The sequence below is a fragment of the Helobdella robusta genome (assembly GCF_000326865.2).
Source record: "Helobdella robusta unplaced genomic scaffold HELROscaffold_12, whole genome shotgun sequence".
Classification (NCBI taxonomy): domain Eukaryota; kingdom Metazoa; phylum Annelida; class Clitellata; order Rhynchobdellida; family Glossiphoniidae; genus Helobdella; species Helobdella robusta.
Genome location: NW_008703664.1, coordinates 2,833,331 through 2,855,245, shown reverse-complemented (window position 1 = coordinate 2,855,245; position 21,915 = coordinate 2,833,331). Strand labels below are relative to the sequence as shown.

Here is a 21,915-nt window from a genome sequence, read left to right as displayed (position 1 = left end):
ATGCGCCACTATTAGATGGATGCTCTTTTATTTTTAATTAAAAATAAACCCCATTTTTATGTGCGTTTAATTAAATAATAGGTTGTTAATATTTTATTTATTTAATGTAGTGTTGCGTTTACTTTATGTTAGCTTCTGCACAAAATAAAAACTGTATATTTGGCTTTAAAATCATGCTTCAATAAATTAAATAGTCACTCAGAAGAGAGTAGTCACATTTCATATCTTAAAGGATAAATTAAATATTGTTTTATCCAAAAACTGATGTGAGATAACATTTATTGAAATGTCATTTCTATGATAAATGCAATTATAACAAATAAATACAATAACTTCACTATATGGAAAGTTTTGATGCAAAAAAATATATAATCGAAAATTGGCGACTGGAATGAAATCAGGCATTCACATCGTACATTCCGTCTGATTTATCTCGAAGAGCCATTGCAACGACTGCTACCACCGCATATACAAAACCTCCCTGTCGTTAAATGAATTTTTTTGAATATATCGAATTCCAGAAATTAAAAATCAAATTTAAAAAATTAAAACATTAAGAACAAATGTTTCTGAATAATACGAGATGTTGGCAATTTCTAAAGAGAGCTCCGCCTGTCATATGCAATTCGTGATGTGTGGTTCTTACGAATACTTTTTTATTCTCATTATCAATATCGTTTTATTAATATTTTAGTTGTGGTTGTTGTTAAATCGTGTTGATTCCGTAATGCCCGTGTTTGATAGTGTTGTTAGAAGTTCTTTTATCTATGTAGAATAAAGAAAATTTGCCTTTTCTTGACGATCCTACTCTCCTTCTTGTTACTTCTTTAGTTTTATCTAGGACTGACTATTGCCACTCGCATCTCTATCCTTTTAACATTGCTGCCCGTTTAATTGCGCGTGTTCCTTTCTTTTCTCATATATTTCCATATCTTGTTCACTTGCACTGGCTGCCTATAAAACACAGAAATTTTTTAAATTTACACATTAGATCTCAATCAAAACTATTTCCTAAGTACTTATCAGGTATATTAATTGAACCTAAACGCCCCGGTTAACGATCGTCTTCTTGCTCTCACTTCTTAACTCATGTTAAACACACTTTGTTAAATCTGCGTTTGTTTTTTCTGGCCCTTTTCTTTAGAACTCTCCACCTCTTTCTCTGACTACTACTTCATCACATACAAAGTTCAGAGGGGATCTCAAGACAAGACCCATCTGTTTGCAAAGTTCACTTAGGAGCGCTGTTAAACATCGCATAGTGCTTTACAAACTAATTGTAAATGAGTGTGATTGGTTTGATAGGAGGAGCTAAACAACTGTAGCGTATTTGATGTCGAACGTTGACTGGAGTGTGCTTGTGTAACTATTCTATTTTTCATTAAATCGTTATTGACACGCTATTCAAAGGTCCCTGTGCACATTGTAATACTATTATAATTGTTAATATATTAGGTTAATATATTATAATGAATGTGTGACGTTCACGTTGTTGTTTTTATTGAATGTTTTAGATGAAAGAATCAACGTGTAACTCACCGCAATGCTGGAAACAGTAATTGTGATCATCTCAAGACGAGTTTCTTCCAGGAAGTTTCCGAGCAAATTCTCGTTGCAGTCCTTTTTACAAAAATAATTAAATAAATAGGTATTTATTAATTTGACAATGTAAAACAATTATTTTCAATAAAAACAATAATATGTTTTGTTTGAAGAAGCAAACATCATTAATGATAAAATTTATTAAGTGCCCAGTGCAATTTTATGGCCTCGTGGCCGATTGGTTAGCGTGTCCTGTCCATCTACTACTCCAACGACTCTGGTTCAAATCCTGATGTTTCTGCAGGTTCATCCGGGTAGCCGATCCCGGCCAACTCAGCCACCCATTCTTCCGAGGTCGGTAAATGAGGAGACGACGTAAGTTGTCGCATGTTGGCCGGCGAGATGGTTCAGTGGTTCAAATGCGCGCTGAGTCAAACATCTCAATGGCTATCATATACTCATCGTATATGATGCGGTGCTTGCACGTGCACATAAGTACATGTGTACGTCGTGTGAAAAGGATAAAAAGCCTTTGTGGCGAAGATGGCTGCTTCAAATCAATGGGTGAAAATATGAAGAACATAATAAAAATAGATAATATCAATATATCTGTAACATTGTAAGTGGTTCTGCGTATGTCTGAGCTGCAATAATAAAGACTCAAACAATTTTTGCCAAAAAATCATGTGACATTTAAATAGCTGAATAAAAGATCATCTAAGCTTATTGAATCGACTGGTAACAAATTTAGGAAATTTTTAATCAAGGATTTTTTTTCTTTTGAAAATAATAAAATAAAAATAAACATTAATTTTATTTCTAAGAAAGGCAAAATTATAAAACTTTGCAATGATGAACGCCCATGAGTTTCCAAAAAATTTATAAACGTCTATTTTTAATTACTAAGTTTTGCAAAAAAGTTAATTTTCAGAAAATGTTAAATAACTTGCTAGACCTGAACATTTGTGTAGCTCGATAAACTTGGTGGATAGGATGATTGCAAGCAAGCTTCGAGGTTGGTGTAATGAATTTTTTTGAATTTCATGCTGGGGACCTTGATCAGTTGCTGGTTGATGAGTTGGCAACAAGAAGGTGTGACGACGACGGAGTGGTTGGAGGAAGCGAGTTCCTTGTGAGTAACTCCACAACATCGGTGCTTCAAGTAAAGACATTATTAATGCTATTTTACTTTTTAAATATTTCTATTTTTTTTGAGGGTAAAATTAAATAATAATATAATAATAATATTTAATGAAATTTCAGAAATAATTTTAGAAATATACTATGTGTAAATATTTTTAAATAAAAATTTCAAAAACTACTGAACTGACTTTTGTTTGAAAGTTGAACCATACAGAACTTTTAATATTTGGGAAATATATAGCACCGTTCTTGTCGAAAGTTTCTTTAAAAAATGTAAACATTAGTTAAATTTTTTGTTCAGTTTCGTTCCTCTCTTTGTTTCTCTCCCTTTATCTCCCTCATACGATTCCATTCTCCCGTTGGTATAATAAAAATTGGATGAAACTATCGTGCTTTAGCGCCAAACACCATATATAAAAATGGCAGGAGGCGGTAGGATGGTATAATGGTTAAAGTGCCTGGTCCAGCTGCTGCAGTAATCTGGTTTGAATGCAAAGATAGAGATGCCCCCGTCCATCCCGTGCAACGTGTGGGATGCATTGATTACCATGCATTTGCATGCACTGCGTGTTTGTCGCTGATATCTCTGAGTAATACTAAAGTGAGAATTGTCTTAATGAAAAAGCATATTATTCAGCGTAACAAACAGCACATTAGCATAGCGCAACAGAACATAACAACATAACACAACACGACAGTACGAAATAACATAACACAACAGCGTAACTGAGTTCACGAGTGCTACAAAGTTCGACACCATACCAACCTGGGTTGATTGTGTATTCTTTATAAGAATTAATAGCCGACGATTCCACGGAGTTTATCAGCTGTTGATTGTTCCATTTATTTTAATTTTTGAATATTTTTCAACCTAATTTAAATTAATGAAAGTAACTAACCAATCCACTTGTATGATAGCTTAGCATGAATAGCATCACACTACTACTGAATACCAGGGGTACAATGAAGCTCCACATGCCACACTATTTTGATAATTAAATGAAACAAAGAATAAAATTTTAATAATGGGCTTATGTCAATTTAAAAAATTTTGTCTTGAATAAAATAGCCACAATCGCATTCCACAGCAACTCAGCACACCGTACAATGTACAGAAGAAATCGTGAAAAGGAAAAACTAACAAATGCGGCCATGCAGAAGCAACGAGAACGCGGAAAAGAAAAGAGACAAGCTGCTGTTAAATCGAAAAAAAACCAAACACCGGCAATACACATTAACGAGATGCCCAACTGGTACCTCGCAACTTCAGTTGCCGATCTTCCAACATCATTAGACTCGTCAAAGAGTGACTTTGAATAAAGGATGAGAATGACTCCTAAGATGACATGGAGCAGAGAGAATAACTAGTGTTGAAATTTTTTTCTCAAATAAATGACTGGTAAGTAGTAAATCAATCACAGTTGTTGAGTTAATCAATTGTTTGTAATTAAAATTAAAATTAATTAGTGTACTGTTATATATATTATACATTCGTGATTATTATGTTTATGTAGTGAGACCTTGGATATATATATATATATATATATATATATATATATATATATATATTTATTAATAAACCTATTAATAAATTAATTAATTAGCTTATAAAAAATATTTTTGGGAAATATGTGTTATAACTGTATAAATTTCAACATATCAGTTACATAATTATCGAATGTTGCATCGAACAAATTCTAACCGAAACAGTTAGGATCTGAATTTTCCAACACTTATCCATGCATAAAGTTTTGTAAAATAATTTCCAGTTGATGAAGTTCAGTACGGTAAACTATTATTTTAAATGAAATTTTTACTGTCCTTTATTTGATTGAATCGTGACTAGCAAGTAACAACCTATCAAAATAACGCGATGACGATAAACAGAAGAACGAGAGCATTTGAAATTTTGAAATTATTAATCTTTTTAGTAAATCTACGCCAAGCAATCTTGAAGTGATATTGTAACCACTCAACTTTGTAGTTATATATTACTCTAGTTTGCCAGTTACTGATGTGACGTTATTCGTATTTGATGCCCAGGTTTTAACGCTATAATAATATATTCTTATTTACACACATACACACACACAACACACACACACACACACACACACACACACACAGACACACGCATCAACATCACTAACATTACTGTTGCTTATGTCAGTATCAATGTCGGTTAACGCTAAAGCGATCATTTGCAATTTCATTACCAATACTTGATATCATAGTATCACACACACACACGCACACACACACCACACTAATACTCCATTTAATTTATTTTGTTTATTATTTATTAATTTTATTAATCATTTATTTTTAGTGGCTAAAAACATTTTTCAAAGATTTTCATAGATTTTCTATTAACTGAAAAGTAGCTACGTCTTTAAAGTCATGAAACTAAATGCGAACAACAGGTGAAAGCAGATCTAACATGAATTGAAATCAGGAAATTTAAAAATAGATAAAAAAAACATTGGTCCAGTACGGTTTGTTGCCAATAAAACGAGTTAAAGTTATGATAGAAAAAAAAATTGTCAGCAATGTAACAGTGAAAAGTTACAATTAAAAAAGCCTTCGTTGAAATGTCTGCGAAGTTGAGTTACTGTTTGTAAAATTGATGTTAAACCTTTTTTGTCTTACGTGAACCAATCGTTTTCAAGACAATTGTTAGCCATTTTCAAATTTTTCTGTTTTTTTTTTCAATCAATAATTTTTGTTAAAACATTTATTAAAATCAAATAATCATCGCAATGTAAGAAGTGAAATTTAAACCATTCATTGGTACATATCAAGTATACAAAGTTACAATATATATATATATATTAAAAGTTCTTGTTTAGCGTATCTTTTAGGCCTTTAGTAAAGCACCATCAGCAACCCTCCATCTAGCAAGACCTGCCACCAGAAATTAATATGAAAAATTCATTTAATTAAATTTATATATTATTATACATAAAAAGTTAATGATGTATAAAATGCCTTGTTAGGAAGTGCTGTGTGGGAATTTTAGATTAGAGAGAAGTTTTATTTTATTTTAAATACAATTTTTCAATAACTTTTATTATTAAAGTGTCGTATATGAAAGTCAATTTTTAATCACGAGGTGCTGAATAAGCACGTAGACTTTCCAAAACCCGTCAAAAAAAAATTTTGTAAACCCCACAATGTTGGGTGTTGAAGTCAGATAAGAATTTTCCGACTACAATTCTTTAAAATTTTCCAGAACCGACTTTCGCTCACAGCTCCGGCTTCCGATTCTCAACTGTTTAACTCAAACGTTACAGTAAGAATAAAGTGTCGATATGTTTGGGGGATGGAATCCATGAGTCATTCGTTTTTTTAACGTTTTGATAAGGAAGACCTGATGCCTCAGACGCGATAAGCTCGATGTGGGTTTGTGAAAAGAAACCTTTATTGAAATTATAGGGCGTTCTATCGCTTATGTTCGTGCACATGACTAGATTGTGCAATACAAGTGATTAAAAATAGCATTTAACGCTACGTAAATTAATTTTTTAAATACTTTTTTAAGTAGAAAACTTCTAAATCAAAATCAATTTTTCACCAATAAAGTTGATAGCACAGAGTTTTGGTAGCGCTCATTACCATCATTATAGATGATGTCATATCGTTGAAAAACCCGATGACAAAAAGTAAATTTTCAAAATTCATTCCAGAGTTAGATGTCGGATTTACAAAAACCACACTCCGACTCCGCCGTGTGTCTTGAAAGTTTTCATTCAGGCACTTTCAAAAACCTCTGACTTCAAAAGAAACACTCCAACAGCTCAAAGGATTTATGAAAATAACGTAATAAAATTCATTCCTTTACCAGAGCGTGAGTTAAAAACAACAGTTTAAAAACATACATAATATACACATGCACAAATTATAACAGTAGAAATAATAATAATAGTCTTAGTAGTAGTAGTAGCAACGACGATAGCAGCACCTGCAAAACAGCAGTAGTGGTGATGTTAGTTATATCAATATTAATAGTAGTAGAGTACAGTTTTAAAATTTGTATTGGACGTAGTATGATAATAATAATAATAATAACAATAATTATAATAATAATAATAATAATAATAATAATAATAATAATAATAGTTGTTGTTGTGTTAATGATAATAATACAATTAATAACTATAATTAATCATTTCTGACGTGTACTAAAAATCTAAATTACATTTGCAATTTGTAAGCAAAAATCTTTATAATTTACTAACACTCATAAATATGGCGAACGTGAAATATACACCGTAATAATCTTCTTTTAAAAAGAAATGGAAGAGAGGATCAATACAATTCTGTGTATTTTAATAAAAATAATTAGATTTTTGACAATATATACGAACATTCATACATGGTTTAGACGCCGTCAGGCTGTAGCCGTGACCAGGGTTCGAATTCAATTTGCATGCGTGGATTTCGCCGAAAATTAATTAGGAAAAAAATAAATTGTATGTATATATTTATGTTTTTTATATAATTATATCATCATTTTTTAAATATATATATATATATATATATATATATATATATATATAAATTCTGTAGATTTCATAAATTACTGCATTAATTATGGTCTTTTACCAGCATTCACTAATATATAAATATGTTGGTAATAGACCATAATTTTTACAATATTCTATAAATATTGAAATAATATATATGTATATTATATATGTTTCAATATATTTATGACTTTCCATAGTTTTAGACAATCTTATATGATATGATTGATGGGAAGTTGTCAAAACCAGAATTACTAGAAAATCAAACAGAGCAACAGACAAAAGATTTTAAAAATAAATCAGATCTGTTTAGAAAGGCAAACAGTTATGCCAAATCAGTAATTGCGAATGCAGTCACAGAAGATACATACCAAAAGATAATGGACAAGAACACAGCGTTTGAAGTTTGGGAGGAATTAAAAAGAAAGGACCAACTGTTCCAATTTTTTCGATTTCAATTGAATAGCGGATGTAGATGTATCCGGCCAAATTGCAAGATTGAAGACTTTATGGAACGAATTAAACAGTGGACTTCAGGCATCGGGAGAAAATAAACTACCAGAGCTGCTATTAGTATGCAAAGCAATGCAGATTCTCCCAAATAGTTTCCAAAACCTCAAATCAAGTTGGCTAATGCTAGGTGAAGAAAATCAGTCGATAGATGATTTAATCACTCATCTCTGTGCTTTCGAAAGAGAGATAAAGACTTTTGACACAATCGATAAATCATCAAGGCAGAACGCCTTAGTTGTAAATGTTGAAAAGCCAAGTTTCAACAAATCAAGAGATTTCACTAAAAGGACAAAACCAGTTGGTAACTGCAACTATTGCCATAAACCTGGACACTGGGTTAAGCAATGTAAAAAGTGGGTCAGTGATGGAAGACCTTCTAAAAATTCCAAAAATGTTTCAGCGACACCAAGAAAAGCATATGATGAAACATCAAATGTAGTTTTGTGCACGTCAGCCAGTAATCAAACACTGAGAGACAACACTAAGTGGTATATTGACAATGGAGCAACAAAGCACCTAACGAACAATCCAGATAATTTTGTTACTTTTGAGAAGTTTGTCGCACCATGTTCTGTTCAAGCTGCAGGAAAAGAAGTTCTTGCTGCTGTGGGTAGAGGTGAAATAAATATGCTGTCAACAGTAAATAACAAACAACAGTATATAAAACTCTCAGATGTCTGGTATGTTCCAAATATAGGTAGAAACCTGTTTTCCATATTAGCCACACAAGATAAAAATTCAAAAAACAGCAAGTTTGAATCTTATGCAACCAAATGTCAACTCAGTATAAAGAACTGAGTGGTAGTACAAGGGACAAGACAAGTAGATGGTTCCTTGTATGAGGCAAACTTGATTTCATTAACTCCAGATACACTGGCTGAAGTGAATACAGTCAGTGAAAATTCAATAGTGCAGCTCTACCATGAACGTTTTGGTCATCAAGATAAACATCACATAAAGAATGTTATAGAAAAGGAGTTAAACATTCATCTTGACAAGGATTTGTGTGAACCATGTCTCTATGGTAAAGCACATCGGTTAAAATTTGGCAAGAGAAATGCAACCAATAAACCAGGTGAACTACTATCAGCAGATGTTTATGGTCCTTTCAGTACAGAATCATTTAATAGTAAACGATATTTTGTTGTTTTCAAAGATCATTACAGCAAAATGAGGTTCATTTCTTTTCTTAGGCACAAAAATGAAGTGAAACAGGCACTACAAAATATTTTGTCTCAAGCAGCGACTCAAGGTCATAAAGTAAAAGAATTTTTGAGTGACAATGGGGGTGAGTTTGACAACGAAGAAGTTCGAAACATCCTGCGCAGCCATGGAATCACGCAAAGACTAACAGCACCATATACACCTCAACAAAATGGTGGTAGTGAACGTGAAAACAGAACAATAGTAGAAATGGCACGCACATTGAAGTACTCAAATCCAGATTTTGAATTTCCAGTCGCTATGTGGGCTGAGTTATGTTCAACTGCAGTATATTTACTTAATCGAACAGGCATGTCGTCGATTGAAGATAAAAGCCCATTTGAAATTTGGACAGGTAAAAAGCCGAGAATTAACCATTTGAGAATAATTGGCTCTACATGTTTTGTTCACATACCTGATCAAAAACGTCAAAAAATGGGTAAGAAAGCCATAAAAGGTTACCTTGTTGGTTACGATGGTGACGAATGCTATCGTATATGGCTCAAAAATCAATATAAAATGATATTCTCAAGAGATGTAGTTTTCCAAGAAAAACCTATGAAATGTACAACATCATTTGAACATCAGACTCAAAAAGATTTTACAACAGATCCTCAAATTAATTGCAAATCAGAAAATGACTCAAGTAGTAGAAATGATGATTCAAAAGAAGAAATTACAGATGACACTGAGAAGATTATAGATAATTCAGTTAAAGTTCAACTCAGAGATAGGTCAAGCTTGCAGAAACCTAAGAAGTTAGATGATTATGTGATGCAGGCTGAGACATATTTATTAGATGTACATGAACCAGATACATACGAAGAAGCCATTTAAAGCAGGGAAAGTAAATATTGGAATGATGCCATGAATAATGAAATTAATTCATTAAACAAAAATAGAACTTGGGAACTTTGTTAAACCTGCAACATATTTTCTAGGTCTTCAAATAGAAACTCTATTGGATGGAAGCATAAAAGTTTGTCAATCTGGTTATGCAAGGAAAATTCTTAAACTTTTCAGATTTGAAGAATGTAAACCAGTTCACACCCCAATGCTTAAAGAAAATGATAATAATCAATCAAACATAGCAGGTTCAGAATACCCTTTTCGACAACTAGTTGGAGCATTAATGTACCTGATGTTAGGTACAAGGCCAGACATTGCGTACAGCATTAGCTATTTATCACGCTCCCTCGAGAACCCAACACCAGGAGATATAATAAAAGCAAAACGAGTGCTTAGATACTTAGCAGGAACAATCGATCAGAGCATTGTGTACAGATCAGATAGTACAAAAGGAGTTTTACAGTGTTTCAGTGATTCAGATTTTGGAGGCTGTTGAAAGACTGGACGTTCGACCACAGGTATTGCAGTGACATATGCAGGAGGCATAATATCATGGATTAGTCAACGACAGGCCATAGTTGCAACATTTACAACAGAGGCTGAGATCATCGCTGCGACAGAGGCTGTCAAAGAAATAATTTGCCTTCAAAGATTATTCAAATCATTACAGGTTGATTTGAAAGATGTGCCAATCTTGCAAGTTGACAACAGTGCTGCAGTCAAATTAGCTCAGAACCCACAATTTCATCGGCGAACAAAACACATTGACTTGAAGAACTTTTTTATTAGAGAAAAAATTCAAGATGGAACGGTTGATATCACACGAATTTCAACAAGTGATCAAGTCGCTGATGTGATGACAAAGCCACTGGACAAAGTCAGACTGAAACTCCTATGTGGACATATGGGACTAATGTCATAAAATGTTTTGAAACAAGAGAAAGTATTGAAATAATATATATGTATATTATATATGTTTCAATATATTTATGACTTTCCATAGTTTCAGACAATCTTATATTATTGCTAACTTGCACGTGTACGTTCTTTTCGCTTTTTCTCGACTAACGTGTCTTCTAATATTTCAATTAACGTTTCTTTAATAAACAATTATATTAAAAACAAACAAAGAGGCTTTTTATTTTAAACAATAAATTCTACCGAATGTTTGGCGTTAATATGTTTGTAGTTCGTTTTTTCGATTTTTCTCACTAAAGTTTTTTGGTGAATCTATTTCTGATGATTCATTCGGAATCGAAATATGACCTTTATTTGCAGCACGAATTCGGAAAATAAGTTTATTTTGAATTTTAATAAACTAAACGTTCACCAAAAAACTTTGGTGAGAAAAAACGAACTACAAACATATTAATGCCAAACATTCGGTAGAATTTATAGAATATTGTAATTATATATATATATATATATATAAATGAATAATAAAATACCACAATATATATATATAATGTGTATGTATATAATATGTATCTATATGTATATATTTATAATGTGCACCTATATTACACTTTGATTTATTTGTATTTATTTGTAAATGTTGTCACCTGGACGTTTGCATAGTTCGGATAAGATTGCAAGCAGGCTGTAACGTCCGAGTAATCAGTCGTCTGGAATGTTGTGTTAAAGTTTTTAATGGACGTTTGGTTGGCAAGCTGACAGCAGGAAGGAGTGACTTTGATGAATTCGCCCACTCCACAACATCGATACTTCAAATTTAATTTGAAATGCTACTTTATAAAATTACATTTAAATGTAATGCTAATTAACTTAACATTATCTCCTGTTAATTCTATTGCCTGTTAATTCACAACATTCTATCGTTTTAAAACCTTTGATTCGAAAACGGCTAGAAAATTTAAAAAATTTAATTTTTATAATTAAAATAAAAAATAAATTTCAAATAAATATTTCCATCTGAAATATTAATTCAAATTTCAAGAATACATTTGAAATAACAGTAGAACCGACTTTTGTTTGAATTGTGTACCACAATGAAGACCGGTTGGAAATAATTAATCCGCTGCTGTTACTGAACCTTTCTGATTGTTATAAAGTAATCAAATTTATCATTATCTTTTTGCATTGGTTCGCTACGTTTATCATTATTAAAAAATTTGTCTCTCGTGAATTTTTTCCCTAACAACCAAATTTCCATTATAAAAAATATAGTAGTATAATAATATATAACCTATATAAGTACATGTTCACCATATATACCGTACCATAGTTTATATTGCGCCATTTATTTGTCATCCGCACTCCATGTTAAAAAAAAATATAAAAATGAGTTAAGCAAATATGTCTTGAATGAGACTCCATTTTAGTGTTATCGATTGACGAAATCATCTGGCAGTCCATTCCAAAAAGTCAAAACGCCAAAATCTATTACTAGTTTTCAAATTTGTTTTCGGTACATATAATTCATTCGAGTTGGAAGACTGCAATAGCCCATGAGTTTCCAGGGAGGAGATTTTTATGCATTTATCAGACAGGTACATAGGAACCAAACTGTTTAAGCATTTAAACACCAAGGTACTCTTAATTTCATCAGGATTGTAGGCAGCCAGTGCAAGTCGCATAAAACAAGAGGCATGGTCAAACTTGAACCGCCATCTATCTTCTTTGCATCTTGATTCGGTACTTTCAACAACTTCAAAATCCATTTATTTGATACTTTGTTTAAAAAACAATTGTAATAATTCAATTTAGCGTAGATAAATGCGTGCATCATTAACGTGAAAGTGCCTTTGCTTAAGAACTTTCTTATCTGACAAATCTGGCGCAGCTGGAAAGAACGATTCATAACTAATTCTGAAACGTATAGACTTGATTGTATAGCCTAAATTTGTAACAGAGCTAAAAATTCAATTTTACACTAATCAATGTTAACTGACAAAAGTTTTAATTGTTATACTTGTTACCGTGTACCGATCAATATATACTGTGTTTTTGCTGGATTTTGATTTAGTCTGTTTTAGCCTAGCCAAACACATCATTTATTTATTTAACTAATAAATTTATAGTTGCAATTATTTCTAACGGAGAAAAGGCTACAGGTATATGAGTATCGTCTGCATATGAGAGGCAGAAGAAACCAAATCTAAGAACAATATTAATAACCTCAGCTGCGTAAAAAAAAATAAAATTGGACCCAAGACAGAACCATGAAAGACTCCAGATCTAAAAACAACTACATTAGAAAGATTTTTCGAAAACTTCACCCGCTGCGTTCGTCCAATTAAAAATAAATCTAACCATTTTGACATAATGTCTGATACCCCATACAAACAATTCAGTTTATCCAAAAACATTCGATGATAAAAAGAGTCAAAAGCTGAACTAACGTCAAGTAATTATAACAAAGTAATTTTCTGATCGGTTTTCAGCTGAGTAAAAGTTAAAAAAAACTTCTAAAAGCGCAGTTTCACTTGAATGAAAACTACGATACAGAGGCAAAAGATTACTATTTAAGTGCTCACTCAAGACCAAACAAGCAGCATGCTCAATGACTTTGGACAAAAAATACAAATTCGGTATTGGTCTAAAATTTTTAATATCAGCCTTATTCAAATTGGACTTTTTCAAAATCGGAATAATAACAGCATTTTTGTGGGACTGAGGCATAAACACCCGTGGTCAAAGAAAGATTTACCAGTCTAGTCAAAAAAAAAACAAAAAATGAAATAATCTAAATGTTTTTAAAGACTTAAGTATAGGATCTAATAAACTTGTTTTTGAGGGAGACGTTAAGATAATTTTTTTGACCTGCTTTTCAGAAAGAATAGGAAACAATTCCAACTTGCTAGTTATCCTATCATACAAATTTATTGGGAGATAACCAAAATGTTCATATCATCTTCGGTTGGCAACGATATCAATCAATAAAAGTCTTCAAACATTTTTTTCGTTGAATAACATGCGTTACAAACTTCAACAGATTTAATCCATGCCTCCTAATCACTGGTTGTCAAACTAGATCTGTATTTCTTTCTTGAAAAAGACATAACTTTCTAAATTGACAAACAACTTTGCAGATGGCACCTTTCTTCATTCTGTTGGTCGAAGGGGAACAACTATACCGACTATTGCGACATGTTCCTTATGAAATATCATAAAATTTAGTTAACATCATCATTTTCAATACATTTAAAGATAGGAAAAGATTTCAACAACGAACCCAAATGTTTTCTGTCAACACGAAGCCAAGATCTTGCAAACAACTGTATAGAAATCGACCACCGACAAGGCTATGGTCAGAAACAATACTTGACGGGTAGACTATTAGATCATGCAATGGGTTAGTATCTGAAGTGACATTTAAATCTAAAGCGCCGCCTAAACTATGCGTTGGACCTTTAACTCAGTTTTTCAAATGGAGAGCATCAAAGACATCGCAAAAGAAGCCTGAAAGATCAGAAATATTTTCAACATGAATGTTAAAATAACTACTAAAACAATAAAACAACTTTAGATGAAAATTTGTTCAAGTATCAACGTGAGCTCTTCAAAAAACAATTTTGTAACAGGGACTGAGCCTGGCCTATAGATCTCCAAAATAACTTTAGATGAGTCAAAAATTATTAGTCGAAAGTTTATTGTCTTGAATGTTTTAAACAGTGGCAATGCTATTTTGCTGTATTTAAAGTTAGACCTAAAAAACACTAAACCACCATAGTTTAGATCATGTGGGCGAACTCTTTGAATAAAATTGAATCCAACAAGTTTAGCGGGTCCGAGAGCTATCGGGATTTTGTAAGATTTTTGGTGTGACTTATTTTTCCATTAAGCAGAGTAAATATTTTTTATTATTTGGTTCATTAGGTACAACATTTTGTTTTTTGTTATCTCTTTTTAGGTTCATTGTAGCTCGACAATACTTTTAATCTTTTTTTACATACACAGGACAGGTAGAGCAGAACCAATAAGGATTTGGATAATCTTCAAATACTGCTAGCACATTAGGTTTCGCAGACAAAGAAGTGGTATAAATCATGGCAAATATCACAGTTCATCATCACTTTCTTTGATTCCCTCGTGCTTCTGCATTTGCAGTGTTTATCTTTAACATCTTTAGACATTGCAAATGTAATCCAAATAGTAACTAAACGAAATTGACGAAAATGTTGGTTCAAACAGAATATATATGTATATATATATATATATATATATATATATATATATATATATATATATATATATTCCCAACAAAAATCAAAAATATAAACGCAGTGTCATACCCGGACTACCAATGTACATTAAGTATGACTTTGTGTAGGACTCCTCCATAGACTTTCTTACCTTTATTAAGTTTAATAAATTAATCCTTTTTACATTTTCATAAATTAAAAAAAAGTATTAACTACTTTCAAAATAAATCTTTCTATTATTTATTTTTTGTTATTCTTCAAGTATTTGTTTAGAAAAAGTTAGTATAAAAATAACTGTATTAAATTAATTACTAACGGAATGTGTTCCGGCCTCAGTTAATGTGAAGATGTAAAGAATGAAGTTGCTAATAATAACAACCACTAGCAGCGTTGCACACTTTGTAAAAAAAACGACGCAGTTAACAAAACTTTGAAATTAAAATTTGGTTAGCAGCTATATAAGAAATGATGCAAAAAATTTGGCAAATTTTCAATTTTAACCACAAATTTATAAAACGAATTTTTTTCTATCTCCACAAAACTTACGACATATTTAAGACTTTTCATGCATTTTATGGAACAACCCATTGCAGATATCAGAATAGCTAGCACCAGATTGACTATTACCGCTACATCCGTGGCAAGCCAGACAGGCTCGAATACTTTTGCTGTTATAATTTGGTCGCCAACAGCAAACTTTTCCACGGTTCCCTCGCTAAATGAAGTTTTCATCTTTATCGTCATCATGCAAAACGGAATGATTAAAGTCGACAGCCAAATCTTTGTGCAGTTATATTTAAAATATAGTGAATAACACGAGTTGAAAAATTAACTTTTCAAAAAATGAAAACTTCAAAAAATAATGTTAAACAAATTAATCTATAAATTATATTTTTCTATTATTCAATTTTCTATATTTATAAATATTTATATAGAGAGATGCGAAAATTTTTGTTCAATAACCCTCCTATGCAGTATTTTATCTTGAATCAATAAAGTTAAATCTCAATCTGTTCAATTACTATTTACATGAACGGAACATCAAATGAACACCCACTTACAATAAGAATTAGGGAATAAGACTCCATTTTAGTGTTGTAAATTTAATGCAATAACTTTGATTCAATTTCAACATAGGTTATACGAGTTGCTGTAATATGGGCAATGTTAGCCGTTGGACAAAAATAACACGTAATGATAATTAAGTTATCTTCAACGATAAATAGTTACTAATGTCATGTCTCTCTCTCTCTCTCTCTTTATATATACATATATCAACAACTGCAAGATTTAACGTTGATATTCACATACGTGCTAATTGAACTTTGCTTGAAGACGTTTTTTCTAAGTATTAAGGTATATCTAACTAGGTGCTTGCATACTTGTGATTAAAATTCTATTATTACATAATTGTTAAACAAACAGCGGTACAACAAACCCTAGTTAGAGCAATCGTTTTCTCTCTTATTGAAGTGTAACAGGCGAACTCCTCCTTAGTAGCCATCGACTGGAAACTTATAGCTCAATATTTTTATGTTTGGAAAAACAAACTCATAAGCAATGAAAGTAAACATAAACGGCAGAATTATTTTTGCTTCAATGAAAGTAAAATCATTTAACGTTAATTGTCAAAATTTATGAAAAAATTTATTAAACATCAACTTTTTTGACGTTTGCAAAAGCAAACGTTTTATCTCTTCAAAATCTTACTTGTTCATTTTATTCTTTTCAAGTAGGCTGACAGCAAACTCCAAGTAACACAAACGCTGTTGGTTCATTGTAGCACTCATGTAATGTAATAATTTCATTTTTAATTTGCTATCTGATCTCCCACAAGTTGCTACTAATATGTTTATTAGTCAGCCAAATTTGAAATGCAATTCTCTAATTGGTAAAAGTTCTAATTTTCAACGATTCACTGAAGCAAATTTTCTAATTGACTTGTTATCATTAAAAATTGATTTTCAAAATTTTTCCAATCAACTTTTTTTAATTGTATCATAATAATACATCTTGCGTTAGTGCCGTGGTGCCCGATTTTCCAATGTTTGTTTTTTAAATAAATCAATTTAGAAAAAAAGACAAAAATTGAAAAAATGGTCATATAGAGGATGTCACGCTTTGAGAGGATAAGGAGTAAAAAAACGTGGCATTTAATAAGGGGAGCAAAAGCTTATGTCATCCCGATTTGGTCTGCAATTTTTCAATTTCTATCGTAAATTATAAAAAAAAGTTTAGATAATTTCATCAAGAAACGTTCAGCACGCATAAAAAACGAACTTTTTTATTTTATTCATAGAGTTATGTACGTGCTTATATTAGATACAGTAGGTTGTCATTTTAAATAATTTTTAGTGAAACATTTGAAGTCATAATATCTAGATGGTAATTTTCAAAAGGGGTTACAAAATAGTGGCACGCTTTAATTAGATTTAAAAATTTGTGACAATTTGTGACAGGAGGGTTAGGGAGTCAAATAACACAAAAAAAAGCGTGACGTTCCTTCTTGACAGTCCCTTACGCTAACTACACTTTGGGAATTATTGACCAAAAATAACAGTTCGGATATACGGCTTTTTACAAATAATCTTTGAAATAGTTCATCAAAATTTATTAGACAAGTCCCAAAAATGAAAACGAAAACGTTTAAAACAAAATAATAGGTTAGAAGGTGGTTAATTAAATTACATTGACAAATTTATGAAAGGAAAAGAATGCTGAACGCCATCGCCACGCAACACAGAGCAACGTAAGGACTTTTTCTTTCTCCTGGTAGTATATTTATTATTTGAAATTTATTCAGTTATAAAAGGTGACCAAATTTATATTATTATTACCGATTCTGGCGCACTTCCAAAAAACACCAAGAAGTCTGAAAAGTTAAAACGATTTTTAAAATAAAAACTGAATTTTAGTACAATGATTTTGGTTTATGTGAATCATAGGAATCAATAAATAGATGCGTTAAATAAAAATAACATATTTTTTTATGATGTTACATTTTTAATGCCTGAGAACAAAGTAGAGAAAAACATTTGGTTTCTGGCCCTTATAAAAACGTTCCTGTATTCTTGCGGAACTATCATGAATTACAGGACTCTCAAACATTTCGGATCAGTTATTGAAATTGTGGATACTAATTGTGGAGTCCTGCCACTTCAAACGTCAAAATTTCTTGAAGCGGTATAGAAACATAATTTATTATTTAACAAATCCTCTAAGTTTTGAAAAACAAAACTTAGCGTTAAACTTAAAACACATCACCATATATTTATAATAAGCTTTTTTGAAACATACCGTTATAACCGACCTCTTGAACTTGTAGGGTACAGTTATTTCTCTCTGCGTGGATTCTCGACTCCTGAAGAGACTTATTTCTGATGAACTTTATTAGAAATAAAACAGTGCTGGCAATCACTTGTGTGTATTGCTGTGATCAATCTCTCGTTTATTCAATCGTTAAAATCGTTAGAATACAGCACAATAACTAATCGACAGGTAAATCATGGAATACAACCAATCGTCAGTAATTAAGCTTCTCTCATCAGACTAGCCCTGGCGTTCTTTACTGCAGTGAGTTTTTTTCCCCAGTTAGTGTTTAATATTCTAAAAATCCTACTTCTAACACCAGTGTTGTAACCTCCTCGACCTCGTAACTATCAACACCGACCTCGTAACTACCAACACCGACGTTATAGCTTCAATACTCGCTATATCTCCAACACCGTGTTGTAGCTTCCAACGATAGTCAAGAGTTCGTTTATCCGTAGGTTCAAGATTTCCGATAGATGAACACAACTACTTTAAACGCAAACTAAGTTTAACGTTTATTTAATAATAAGCAGTAATGGAAACATTAAATTTATCCAAATAGCTACATTAACGACTTCGCATCGAATCTCACTTCTAGTTTCCTGTGTTCCGTATTCTTCCTCGTTGTTCTCTTTCTTTTTGTTTCTGCGTTGTTTATATAGCTACAGATCTTCTTGTAAATGTGTCATATCGCAGTGTCACGTCCATAAATGAATTTACAACCATTTTTATAACTTTATACCTCCTAATTAATTTACAAGTGGTTCATTTCCCAATGCATGCTTGACGATTTCTATTAGTTTTTATCTCGATCTCATGTCTGTAACAACACAATTGCATAGTTTGAAAACTTATTTTGACAAGTAAAACTATAATTTGTTTGAAACAAAATTTATTGAAGCAGATATTCGTTTTCATACCCTGCTCCCTTACTTCAGTTATATCAAAAGATGCTGAACGCAGAGAGAATGTTGTAGCAAGACTTCATGAAATTATTTTAAAGCGAAAGAGTTTCTTTGAAATTTTAGACAGCAAAATATGTATGCTGCTAACTTTGGTATGGGCAGTACTATTTTCGGCTTGAAGGTAAAACAGTGGAATGAAAACGTACAAGCCAATTATTAAGAATTTTAAAAATAAAAAAAATGGTGAGAATGTTGCAGGAGAATTATAGAAAGAAGAAACGAAGATTGTACATGTGCTTTGTGGATCTAGAAAAGGCTTTTGATTGAGTACCGAGGAAGGTCATTGAATGGGCGTTGAGGAAGAAAGGAGTGAATGAGAGACTTGTTAAAGCTGTGATGCAGCTGTATGAAGGGGCAAAGACAAAGGTGAGGGTTGGAAGGGGGATGTCGGACGCTTTTAGTGTTAAGGTAGGAGTGCATCAAGGATCAGTGTTATCACCGTTTCTGTTTGCAATTGTGATGGATGTTGTGTGTGGAAACATAATGGAGGGGTTGTTATTTGAGATTTTGTATGCAGATGATTTAGTCTTGATGGCTAATAGCATGGAAGAATTGCAGTTAAAATTTGACAGATGGAAAAGTGTTATTGAAAAGAAAGGGTTAAAAGTTAATATTAGTAAGACGAAGGTAATGGTGAGTGGGGAAGGTGGGGAGCGAGTGATAAGTAAAATAGATCCCTGTGGGGTATGTGACAGGAGAGTGAAGGCTAACTCGGTATTTTGTATAGGATGTCAGAAATGGGTGCATAAGAGATGTAGTGGTGTGAGGGGGGCATTGAAAAAGGTGGAAGGCACGTTCAAATGTAAGAAATGTGTTCATAATGTGATTAATAGGACGGACGCAAGGACGGGGTTGAGTGGTGGTATTGAAAGAGTGGAAAGCTTTGTTTACTTAGGGGATAAGCTGAACGCGGATGGAGGATGTTTGAGCGCAGTTACGGCTAGAGTTCGTGTAGGATGGATAAAATTTAGGGAGCTGGGTGGGGTATTGTGTGGAAAGAAATGGTCAGTGAAGATGAAAGGGAGGGTATATAAAGCATGTGTGAGAGCAGCGATGGTATATGGTGGTGAAACTTGGGTGTTGAGGAGAGAGGAGGAAAGTGTACTGCAGAGGGCTGAAAGAGCTATGGTGAGGATGATGTGTGGGGTTAAAGTGAAGGATAGGAGGAATAGTACAGAGCTGATGTCAATGATGGGACTGCATGAGGACATTGTGACATTGATAAGGAGATCGAGATTGCGGTGGTATGGACATGTGTGAGAAGGGATGAAAAGGTCGGGATTAGGCGAGCGTTGGAGTTCGAGATTGAAGGAGTGGTAGGAAGGGGTCGTCCGCGATTGGGATGGAGAGAGCAGGTGGAGAAGGACAGGGTGAAAGCGGGGTTGCGTGATACTGAGGCGAGTGACAGATGAGGATGGCGTCGAGGGGTATTTCGGTTTCATCATAGGTAGCCAAACGGCAACTCCCGATCTCGGGGAAAATGTCGTCTAAACGTGTGTTGTTTAAAAATAAAAAAAGAATATGCATTTGAAATGACTTGAAAATAAAAAAAAGCAAAAACATTATGAATATATCTTAAGAAAGCAATGCATTCAATGAGACAAAAGAAGCAACTGTCAGATACGGGATGGAAAGGAGGGCAATGAAGAGGATGGTCTGACATTGACAAAAATATTGAAAAAAAAAACTTGGAGCAGAAATAATTACAAAAGACACATTTGAAGATGGCTGATAACAAGACAAGACCAAGAAAAATATATATTCATCATAGACAATTACGTAGACCACATGAATAATACTCATACAAAATAAATAATACATAGATGCTTAGACAGCCTTAAAACAAATTCTCTCCATTATTATTATTATTATTATTATTATTATTATTATTACGTTAAAAAAAGGCGAAGACGAAACGTCTCTGTGCCTTCTCAAAACTAAGACAATTTAAAACAATAAATTAAATAAACCTATGAGTCTATACTGAATAAATTTAAAATAATTAATGTTCTTATAAGTCAAATAATGTATTAAACCTTGTGAAAAAAATAAAAAAATAAATATAAATAAATTAATCACATATCCTAAAAAATAAATTGAAGATAATTATATTTTTAAACATTACAGAGATCACTCTGATGTTTTAAACCAGCCATAATGATATAAGCAACTAATTCTTTTTGCTTTGTTTTTTGCACACATGCACGCACATATCTGTGATACATATAAATGTTTCATGGCTGAGATAAAGACAACCCACATTATACAAGATAGTTTTTTCATCTTGTATTGATAAAACAGACTCACCAAGTTATATAGTAAATGGTAATAAAATATTTTTTCAAAATTATTATGAACCAACCCTTCTTTGTTTTTATCCAGTAAACTGGGAGCAATTGATCTGATGTAAGCACAAGTACAAATCAGTAAAAGAACTACTGTCAACAAACTTTGGAAATTAAAAATAGCTGACTGGGAAAATTAATAAACAGTTATTAGCTTTTTTATCAAAAAATTATAACATATTATTATAATTTGAAAAACTTTAAATAACTTTCATCAAGATTTTTATCAATTTGGTTGAAATAGTTCACAACAAATTTTGGAATGACATCCAATTTATATTCTCACCATAGGAAGCCACTATTATTTTTTCAATTAATCCGTTCATTTATTTTTAATAAACATTCTGTGATT

At 32.2% G+C, this 21,915-nt stretch overlaps 2 protein-coding genes across 2 annotated transcripts; both read right to left on the bottom strand.

Moving 5' to 3' along the window:
- Positions 1 to 14,470: 14,470 nt before the first annotated feature.
- Positions 14,471 to 16,029, bottom strand: HELRODRAFT_167936 (hypothetical protein; the record flags this gene model as incomplete). Its single annotated transcript, XM_009013653.1, has 5 exons — positions 14,471 to 14,533; positions 14,813 to 14,895; positions 15,032 to 15,092; positions 15,488 to 15,721; positions 16,003 to 16,029. The coding sequence occupies 5 exons, from the start codon at positions 16,027 to 16,029 to the stop codon at positions 14,471 to 14,473; spliced, it is 468 nt and encodes a 155-aa protein (XP_009011901.1).
- Positions 16,030 to 17,639: 1,610 nt separating this feature from the next.
- Positions 17,640 to 21,693, bottom strand: HELRODRAFT_73116 (hypothetical protein; the record flags this gene model as incomplete). Its single annotated transcript, XM_009013652.1, has 3 exons — positions 17,640 to 17,710; positions 17,779 to 17,813; positions 21,581 to 21,693. Coding segments are annotated over 3 exons (219 nt in total), but the record flags the coding sequence as incomplete, so codon positions are not given.
- Between the last annotated feature and the right edge of the window lie 222 nt (positions 21,694 to 21,915).